General features: G+C 40.6%; 1 protein-coding gene across 1 annotated transcript; it reads left to right on the top strand.

The window, feature by feature from the left end:
• The first annotated feature begins 4,784 nt into the window (after window positions 1–4,784).
• Window positions 4,785–6,786, top strand: tmsb2 (thymosin beta 2). The gene is made up of 3 exons (XM_030739472.1): window positions 4,785–4,925; window positions 5,993–6,097; window positions 6,333–6,786. Exons 2-3 carry the CDS (start codon window positions 5,998–6,000, stop codon window positions 6,368–6,370), a joined length of 138 nt encoding a protein of 45 aa, XP_030595332.1. The 5' UTR covers window positions 4,785–4,925; window positions 5,993–5,997; the 3' UTR covers window positions 6,371–6,786.
• Window positions 6,787–10,970: the final 4,184 nt, after the last annotated feature.

Here is a 10,970-nt window from a genome sequence, read left to right as displayed (position 1 = left end):
TACAACAGTCAGAGTCCGCAAACCTCTTTAAAACACAGCAGAAGATTTGTTATGGTTTGGAGCTGCATTTCAGCTGGTTGTGTTGGTGGTCTTGTCAAAATTGATGGAATTATGAATACAGAAAAATACAATCAAAGTTTGGTCCACCCAGCAATATTATCTGGGAAGCGTCTAATTGGCAACTGCTTCATTTTTTAGCCTGACCATGATCTCAAACACACTGCCAATGCAGTAAAAGCATACCTGGATGGAAAAACACAAACTGGAACAGTATCAGTCATGGATTGGCCTCCCCGGAGCCTGGACCACAGCATTTTGGAAGCAGGATCATCCTGACAGAGAACACAACAATAGGCAGCCAACATCCAAAGAAGAGCTTTGAATGTCCTTCAAGAAGCCTGGAGAACTGTTCCTGAAGACTGCTTAAAGAAATGACAAGAAAGCTGCCTCAGAGAGTTCAGGCTGTGATGACAAATAAAGGCGGTCATGCCAAATATTGACTTTCAAGCGCATTAGAACTGTACAAACTCTGTTTCTGACTTATACACTGTATTTCCATGTATGTTTGCACACGTTTCAGTAAATAGCTGCACCCATTTTCATTTGCAGGGAGGGTGAAGACTTTTGCACAATACTGTAGATCCATCAAAGATATATATCCTAAATAATTACAACTACCGCAACTACAACTACAGCATGAAAAAGAGAGAAATATGCATTATCAAGGTAAGAACGTTTTATAGATAGCATTTATTGGGGAAAAAAATATGAAAATGTCAAAGAATAAAAATTCATTTCTAATGAGAAAGTCAGATGTCATTTTATATTAGTTATCCAGTCACATGATTCCATTCCAGGTCATGTTGACTCATCATCTATTCTAATCTGAGATGAGTTGTTCTTTTTTAAGACAGATTTCCTCAGCACCTGCCAGCAGCAGGCTGTAACCGTACCTCTGGGAAGATTAATGAGGAATAGCTGGCAGGCTTTGTGATGTCAGCAAAGGGCCATGAGCTCCAGACATCACAACACTATTAGTGCATGATGTGATCAAGAGCTGTTTGAGTACGAAGTGAGATATGTGGCAAATAAAACCACTCATACGCAGCTGCTGACAAACGATTATGCTCGTTATCACTTAATATGCCAATAATTTCCTCATTAATCTTATCAGTTTATAAAATGGCAGAATATGGTTTTCAGCCTAACACTTCAAAATTCAAGAAGAATGATTTTATTACCAATAAAGACTAACAAAAACAGCAAATCATCACATATAGTAACCCTCATCCTATAAACTGGGGGTCCATGCAGAGCACAGAGGTATATTTTTTCATATCTTGCAGGTGTTTTTTTCTATCAATTTAATTTTTATGACTTTTTCAATTGGTTCCTAATTCTTTTCATTAGAATTATGGTCTAGCTGCGGTGTGGGGGATGGAAAGCTCAGTGGACTAAGGATCTCATCTCTGCGTTTTTGCAGATGATGTGCTTCTGTTGACTTCATCAGGGGATGACCTCCAGCTTGCGCCGGGCCACTTTGCAGTTGAGTGTGAAGCAGATGGGATGAGAATTAGCACCTCCAAGTCTGAGGCCATGGCTCTCAGCTGGAAAAGGGTGAAGTAACTACTTCAGAGCAGGGATGAGTTCCTGCCCCAAGGGGAGGAGTTTAAGTATCTTGGGGTCTTGTTCATGAGTGAGGGAAGAGTTGATAGACAGATTGGTGTGACATCTGCAGTAATGTGGACACAAAGGTGCCGCTGTCATTTCTGAAAAGTGATGCGTTTACACGGAGACGCTTCAGAAACGATCTCCGTTTACACGGAGACGCAAGACGCTTAAAACGCTGCAGTTCCTATTGCCAGGCCACGAGTTGGTGGTGTGGATATAAGTGCCGCAACCACAGTGCGCGTGTGCAGTGCCCCTGTTTTCCAAAAGCATCGTTTTCAGCCGTTTACACGGAGACGGAGGCCGGAGCGTTTCAGAAATGCTCCACTCTGGAGCCCATTTCCAAAAAGTAGCGTTTTCCCTCCGTTCTTGTATAAACGGAAGGCCGAAATGCATCAAAATGTACCCGTTTTCATTTTGAAACTGCGTCGTGTAAATGGGGCCTTATAGGTTGATCCATGTTCCGGCCCTCACCTGTGGTCATGAGCTCTGGGAAGTGACTGAAAAAGTGAGATGCAAACAGAAATGAGTTTCCTCTGAAGCATTAGAGATAGAGTGATTTGAGAGGGATGCAGAGTAGAGCCGCTGTGCAAACAGCCAAAGGAGCCAGCTGACCAGCTGGGCACCTCTTTGATGAAATGTTTTGGGCCCAGGACAAGAAGGTGAGGAGGCCTCAGGACAGACCCACGACATACTAGAGAGATTAGATCTCTGAGCTGGCTGGTTGTGTGTTTATTTCAGTTGTTTCATATTGAAGTCAAAATGACTCAGATTGGCTTCATTATTTGTGCTGTATTAATACAACACAAATAACATTTACTTGAAATTTCTGAAAACTAAGTAAGCTTTAATAATGTGGATTATATTTGGGATAAAAGCTTTAAGTTGCTTTAAAAGTATAGATTTCCCTTTTCTAGAATATGCAAATTTATTGTAACTTTGCTCTGGATGACATTAATTACATAATTAATAATGCTTTAGGAAGAAATGAGTTTTGCTATTATTATGATATTATTATTATGATTGATTCTCACAGTAAATTGGAGATCTTCTACCAGTCTGTGATAGCAAGTGCCATCTACTTTGCTGTTGTCTGCTGGGGGGGGGCAGCATCAGTGCCAGAGATCCCAGCATGATCAACAAACTGATTCGCAAGGCTGGAATTATCATAGGGCAGAATTTGGAGACGTATGAGTCAGTGAGGAACAGGAAGTCACTGAACAAACTGCTCTCTATTATGGACAACCCATCTCACCCATGTGGGTGAGATGGGTTGCTGAGGCTGAGGCAGCAGAGCTTCTTCTCCCTCAGACTGATTCAACCTTGCTGCCATAAAGACCGCTTCAGGAAATCATTCCTACCGTTCTCCATAAAACTGTATAATAACTCTTCTTTCTGTGACAGGTGAACACACATGTCGACATAAGATCCTACACACAAAATTCTGTATATACTCTTGCTGCTGTCTTCCAGATTATTATTTTTTGGAAATATTCGGATTTATAGTGTATATATTACATATTATATTATTTATCAGTGCGGTTTGCACTACTCTCTTGTACAATGTCAGCCTTAATATAACTCTTCATTACCTACGTTTTTATGTTTTTGTATTTTATCTATTTCGTTTCTATATGTATAGTTTAGTACTCATCATTGGCACTCTCACTTTGATGTTTAGTTACTGTAGATTGTATTTTTCCTGCTGCTGTTACACAATAATTTCCCTGTCTGTCTGTCTGTCTATCTAAATTATTCTTGAGGTCTCCATTGACCCCAGTCAGCAGTCCATGCATGTATAACATGTCGGTTGAATAAGGATTAATATTATAATATTAGTTATATAAACTTTGATGATGTGATTTCTTTCTTTCTTTCTTTCTTTCTTTCTTTTGTGCTGCTATTTGTCTATTTCCTTGTTTTGTGCATTTTTATAAAGATTCTTCTCAGGATATGCATTGCAAACTATACACTGTACATGCTACAGTATATAGAAATTAAGAAATAGTTTTCTGCTGTACTAATTACCCAAGCTGCCATGTCCCTTTACATTCTTTATTTAATAAATTTCAAGTATTCAATGATTAGAGTGTACATATACGTTGTCAAACAGCTCTATGATGCCTACACTGAGTTTTATGGTCATTTTAGTATTTTATTTTACTGCTTTACCTGCATCTTCTTGTATTTACTTTATATTTTTGCATTCATGTTTCAGTAGGATGTTTTTTGTGCTGTAATAAAATCAGGCCACTGCACATTTAGAGTTCACTATAAATTAAAGCAAAGGCGTTTTTTTTGGCAGCTGCAAACATGCATTTCTGTTTTTTTTTTCCCTTATTCTTTAAGTGCTGCTGTGTAACGATGTGTACATTAGAGAAGCTTTCACGTCTTCTAAAACAGGAAATACTGAAGGTTATTGTTGAAAGTACACAGTGTTTTATTAACTCTATGTGACCTGCTTCCTGTTTTGGTGGTTTTAGTTGTTTTGGGGAGAAATATAACAAAGTTGTGTGTGACTGCTCATCATGCTAATGTGTACTTTAGTCACATAGGCCCCGAGAGAACATGCACAAAGATGTGTAACAGTTTATTTATTCACCATTGCAGATGCTGAGACCATGTGCAGCAAAGACACCCCGTGATACTTTGCTGTGGAATGTGGCATCAGTCCATGGTATGCCTCAGTAAAAATAAACTGCTACTACGTAATTAATTATTATATCTGACACATATACAGGTTATAATGACTCATTTAAAAAGTGAATTACCACAGTGACTGTGGGTGTCATTTCTCATTGATACACACTGCATTAAACACCATTGTGGTTAGCTATAGAAATAGATCAACGCCCCTTTTTGGCACCTCATGCATTGTGTCCCAGACTTACTCAGCAAAACAGGGTTTAAGGCAATCTAGAATACACACACTGTATTAACTAAATAATTAATCACACCGATTTTAGGTGATCTACACAAAACAGCTTCTTGTTAGTGTATGCTCTCTCTTTAGTCCTTTCCCTTGAGAACATTAATATTGATGACATAAAGGAAGACTGACCAAGCTCTCAGTCATTCTCTCTCCACCATCTCTCTCTCCCCCTCCCTCCCTCTCTCTTATACCCACACCCTGGATGCAGGCAGGCGTGCACACACCGGCAGAATCACTCAGCTTCCGTATCGCTCTCCTTTCTCCAGCTCTGCGTCTGTGTCCCTCCCTGCTGGTGGATTTTAGCCCACTGCTTTGTGGAACATCGGTAAGAAAGACTCATCTTTCCTTCAGTGTGCTCTTCATTGCTCTGTTTCTGTGTGTCTCTCTTTAGTTCTGTTTTTAACCAGGACTCAGACAAAGGATTTGGGTGTGGCTGGATGGGCAATGGAAACAGACGAAATGATGAGAAAAAGGGATGTTGAGGATGGTGGTGGTCATAGTGATAAAGAAACAATATTGCAAATGTTTGGATAATTGGATTTAATAATGAATTGGAAAGGATGAGAATATAATCGCTGCTATTAATATTAGTGGTTACCATAAGTGGATATACATGTCGTGATAAAGAAATGATTCAGTGCGCCTTTAAAATTCTGGCCATGTGCCCGGCATATCTATTTCTTTGTCAAAGTGATTTTACTAGGCCTCATTCAAATTCACACTAGTGAGAATAATTTTACTGTTGCTTGGTTTGCAAATGACTTGCTGCAGGCTTGTGGGCTTGTCATATTTCCACAGAAGTCTCTGACAGAGCAGCGGCTCAAACACGCATGACTGGGCTAGACTGTCAAAGGCAGATTAGTCAGACCTGAGGCTAGCCTAGGAATATGACTGCAGTGGAGCCTGTGGAGCATTGCCTACATCCACAAGGCTGCAGGGGTGGATGCGGTAAGGAGAGAGAGACAGAGAGAGAGAAAGAGAGAGATGATGCAGAGGGAGAGAACAAAGACTTTGGCCTTAGAGAGGTAAAAGCAGAGACAAAGGAAAGAAAATGCAGCTGGGTGAAAACAGGCACATGTTAACCACATCGACATTTCGGAGAAGCTAATATGAAGGTAGAGCACGAGTGGGAGGCAGCCACCACCCATATGCATCCATGTAGTCTGAGCAGCCCATGTAGTAGCCACTCCCTTTATCGACTGCAAAGATTACGCTGAATACTAGACAAAGCTTTGAACAGATTCAAAGGCTCCTGTGAGGAACTTTCAATTCACTACACTGATTTTGATTTTTAATAAATGACTGTTTATGAGATGCCGCATTATCACAACATGAGGCTTGACGGGAAAATGTCAAATCTGTGTGCTCAGTTATCTTTCTCACCTTTTCCAGCCAAAATGTCTGACAAGCCCGACATGACTGAGATCGCTCGTTTCGACAAGACGAAGCTGAAGAAGACGGAGACAAAAGAGAAAAACCCTCTGCCCACCAAAGAGAGTGAGTGCTCGCGTACATGTGTGTTCACCCTCTGCAACAATTTATTACTGTCAGTAGCTCCTCATCATCATTTCCTGTGCTGTCTAAAGACCGCACTGTCAGCCAGCGGAGCACTGAAGCAAGCAGCTGCAGCGTCAGCACATCATTGATACACAGCAGAATCAAAAAGCAGCATCTTCTCACAGGTTTACTGAACACAAGCCCACCAACGGTCTGTTTTTCTCTTCTTTTGCAGCCATTGAGCAAGAGAGGAAAGGCGATGCCACACCTTGACTTGAGCACATGAAGAAAAGAAGCTGAGATGCCACAGCAAAAAAGCACTTTCTTTTGATTATCACAGTATTTGAATCGCTTTCATTGTCTTCAGAAAAGGGTGCTCTTGAGCTCCCTAGGATGCTATAAGGGAATATGGCATCCTCATAAGGGGGCTCTATAACCAATATGAAAACTTCAGCCTGGGTGCCTGTCTTGTGCTGTTAGCTTATAGCTAACATGTTTCCAATGTTGCCAAACTGGGAAGTGTAGTGTAGTGATGTAGCACAGAGAGATAGGCAGGCATCCAGGCTGCAGGGCTGGTGGGGAGTTGGTTATGGACATGGGGGCAATTGAAGTCAAGTCATGTGGGATGTTTTCTTAATAAACTTTTTACTTTTATTTATGAAATAAATATGAAGACATGGAACCAGTCAGCCCTGTGCATTGTGCTGTCTCATTTGTGTAGATGTGCAAATCAAGACAATGAAAAACACACAGACACACAGTACTTATGAGGCAAAGAAATAAAACTAATGATACACACATTGAAATATACAACAACAACAACAACAACAAAAAACTGCAGTATGTACCAGTGTACATCTTATTTACTATATGTATGTCAGAGTCTTAATGTTAATGTGATGACAAGAAATTTTTACAATACTTTAAGATTTGCAATCACAAAATGTAGTGCTGGCGGCTAATCAGAACCAGCTCAAAGTTTTATGGGGCCTTAAGCAAAATTCGATTAGGGGATAAACCAATCACCCATCCCTCGCTGCCAGTGTTAACTGTATATTGTCCATGCTTCATCATTTGTGCGTTGCACATCTAACACAACCATTATCATGGTTTACACTGAGCTGGAAAGCATCATGGGCAGATGTTGTTAGCAGTGTTTCAAAATATTTCAGCAGTGCTCGTGGGGAAATAGTTTAGTGAGTTTGTTTTACCAGCTTTTAGCAAACTAATATGTCAGAGCAATTAATAAGCAAAACAACACCTACATAACTAACTGAGAGGTAACAATGTTGAAATGTAACGCCAAAGACCCCAAAATCTATGAAACAAAACCTCTGTGTCATAATGGGACAATGATAGTTACATATTAATTGGATATCTTTCCACCTGGCACTAGGATAGGTTGAAGAATTCCCCACTAGCATGTGACTAGCATAGTCCCTTTGTTCAGAAAACTTTCATTACAGAAAAACAAGCAGCCTAATGAGTAACAGTTGTTTTACTCAGAAGAACTAGCTAACTTACATTATGATAAAGTGGTTATTTAGGAATGTAATCCAAACATAAAGCTCACATATGCACTTTAGGATGCTAACTGTCTAGTGAGCTAAAGGTAGGCTACCAACCATGATGCCTGGTTTACATTCAGTATAACCGAAACTCTCATTTGATGCTTCTGTTTAACTAATGTATTTGTTAGTGAAAGTTTATGATAAAATATTCCAATTATGCATGGAAACAAACCTTTATCTTGCTGCTTTTTTCTTCCTGTGTTTTTTTTTTCCATTCTTTTTTTCCACCCCAGAGGAATTGTCATGACAGTTGCAAACAGTTACAGTGTGCATGAATGTGACCCCAGCTTTGACACAGGCAGCGGCATCTTGCCAGAGTTTGGATGTTCCTCCCCTGCCTGCATGGATTCTCTCCAGAGTCTAATGACATGTAATTAGGGGGGGTTAGGTTAGTTGGTGATTCTAAATTCCCCTTAGGTGCGAATGTGAGTGCAAATGGTTGTCTGTCTCTGCGTTAGCTCTGCAACATGCTGGTGACCTGTCTGAGCTGTACCCTGCTTCATGACATATAGCACCTGGGATAGGCTGCAGTGCCCCTGCATTGGATAAGTGGAAGAAGGTGGATAGATGGATTATTGCTATTGATATGTCATGCACACACACAAAAATATATCTTTATCAGCCTGTCTTGTGTGACATTTCAATGGCTCTTGGGGGCCGACCCTGCTGGTGTGGGTGCCCCAAGCAGCTGCTTAGTCTGTTTATGCCTTGGTACATGATAAATTAACCAGAAAACTGATTTTGGTAACTATTCAAGATTAATTCATAATTATGAAATCATTCATTTCTGTTCACCTCACCAGCTAAAGTTTCAAGCTAGACTGTCATGTTAGCTTTTATACTTGACTGGAGAGATCATCACCAAGCGCTGCAGTTTCATTGTGAAAACTACCACTAAATAAATAAAAGCAAAATGAAAACGATTCAGTGTCATCTTTTACAGGAATTCTCTACAAAGGTGAGAGCTGCAGCTTGTTAAATTCCAGTTATGCACGGGGCTGCTGTCTGTGCCATCCTGCAGTTAGAAAGCCAATGAACGGATCTCCGAAGAAATGTTACCTCCAGGGTTTGCTGGCCAGCCTCGCAGCTGATGGTGCAGCTGTTGTGATGGACCGATACAGCAGCCACATTCCTCTGTGCAAAAACCAGCCCTAACCTGTCTGTCATTCACTGCATCATTCACAAGTCAAAACTTCCAGTCCGTGATTCTATAAAAGATATCACAAAGATGAGTCATTTTCATATATTTATTGACTCTTAAACTTCAAAGGTCTGCTGTTGGGCTCAGTTAATGTAACCTCTTTCTCTTTGTCAGGAGATTTGCAGATGTGGGTAAAAGAGGGGTGATGCTGCGGACAAACCTCCGAAGGAAAGCAGAAAAAGTCAGTCAACAAAGCAGAGTGTTTCCTTGAGACTCTACAGTGTTTTTTCCTGTTAAAATTTGAGATTATTTTATATTGAACATTAAAGTTAAATGGCACAGCTGGCCAAATAGCACGAAGTGGAAGAGTGGGTGGGTGGGGTAATTCCAGCACATTAAAATAGTTAATCATTTCTATTGTTACGTTTGATTGCATCACCTGTGTCTGAAGAGGGAAACATGAAACTGTGAATATTGTGCATATTAATTTCATTTAATCACAACATTCTTGTAAAAGCTGTGGTTATAGCCATTTTGAGTTCTGAAGGTGTTCAGCTGAAGTTCAGGATTATGCAACAACTGATAATTATGGTTATTGAAGAATAACCATACATTGTCAACAGTAATTAATACTCCAACAGACTTCATTCAGTTTTCACAAATCGCTCCCCGCAAACAATATCAGTGATTTATAACCCAAAATCTCCGCCTGCCGGTGTTGCTCCTGCCACTCTCCCTCCGCCTGTCAAACGTGTCACCCCTCTGAGCCTTTATAGACCCATTTCTCAGACTTCACACTGCAAGTCCTTCACCAATGCTCACTGGCCTCGTGTGTCCGCAGTGTTATTTAGATCAGCTTCATTAACGTCATATTATTCACGTCATGATAGCTATTAAAAACGGGAAAAAAAATCCTGACACTGAAATTCAAAATTTATAATCCGTACAGCACATAAAAACAAAGCGGTACCTCCAGTTCTTTCTTTGTGTGTGTGTGTGTGTGTGTGTGTGTGTGTGTGTGTGTGTGTGTGTGTGTGTGCGCGCGCGCGCGCGCGTGTCGGGGGGAGAGTGGGGTTGTTTAGTGTATATTAAAAAACCTATACATTTAATAGGTGAAGTAAAAATACCCATGTGGCCTCTGCAACATTCGTTAAAAATGCTGCCCTGTAACCCAGCTGTTCTGCCCTCACCCGCAGTCAGTTTCGATACTTACGTCATCACGTAGGCACGCCCAGATGGATTGTTTCTATCAGTAAACCCATTAATATCGTTAAAGGTCCTACTATGCTCAACGTTTTGAGAACGGGGAGGGGGCGGGGATCCAGGTTTCAGTCACGAATGCAGCTGATATCTAATTAGTGAGGATTATCATCACCTACATCTCTGCTTTTTGTGCAGGTTGAGTGAATAATTGTTTTGAGGGATTTTGAGTGGCTTAACGGGGATCCGACAAGCTCCCTCCCCAAGTCCCAGTAAAAGTATGAAAAGGCAGAAACTGGTGGCGATGACTCCTGATTGATTATATGGACCAAAGCGAGAGAGAGAATCCGCGGGATTAGACGTGATCAGAGTGAAGAGATCATCCAGTGTTTATCCTACATAAAACTTGTCAGTCAGTTTTTAGATTCGGTCAAAAGTGAAACTAAACATATGATGTAATAAACTGACCGTGTGATGCCGCTTTGTAATTGTTACAATCCTCATGCGTGTGTTTACTCTTGTAAATTCCAGACTGTTTTCGCACCAAGTTGTTTCCCAGGGAAACATCTATTATCCTATTATCACGATGGTGCCAATTTCTCCGATGTGTGAGGCAGTATTTACATGACTATATACTGTCACTCCTGAAAGGCTGTAAGGCTTTGTAGTTACTCTGTCACCCTGGGATACTGGTGCCATTTCCCAACTGTTTCAACTACACAGCAAGCCTGGCGATTCAGCATTCAGAACTGAATTTCAGTGATTTTATTTATATGATCTTTGTGTTGTGAATGGCATGTTTATGGCCACTTGAACAATAAATCGCTCCATGACACCCATACAAAGGCCACTCGATGTGTGAATTATGATCTATAATTCGTCTCAGATAATACATTTATTCCCAAATCTCTTTTAACAAAGCCTTGGAGATGATTACAAGATAGCTTCAATTATTCCGTAG

The sequence above is a fragment of the Archocentrus centrarchus genome, chromosome 10 (assembly GCF_007364275.1).
Source record: "Archocentrus centrarchus isolate MPI-CPG fArcCen1 chromosome 10, fArcCen1, whole genome shotgun sequence".
NCBI lineage: Eukaryota > Metazoa > Chordata > Actinopteri > Cichliformes > Cichlidae > Archocentrus > Archocentrus centrarchus.
Note: the sequence above shows the minus strand (reverse complement) of the source record. Positions and strands in the feature narration are given on the sequence as shown.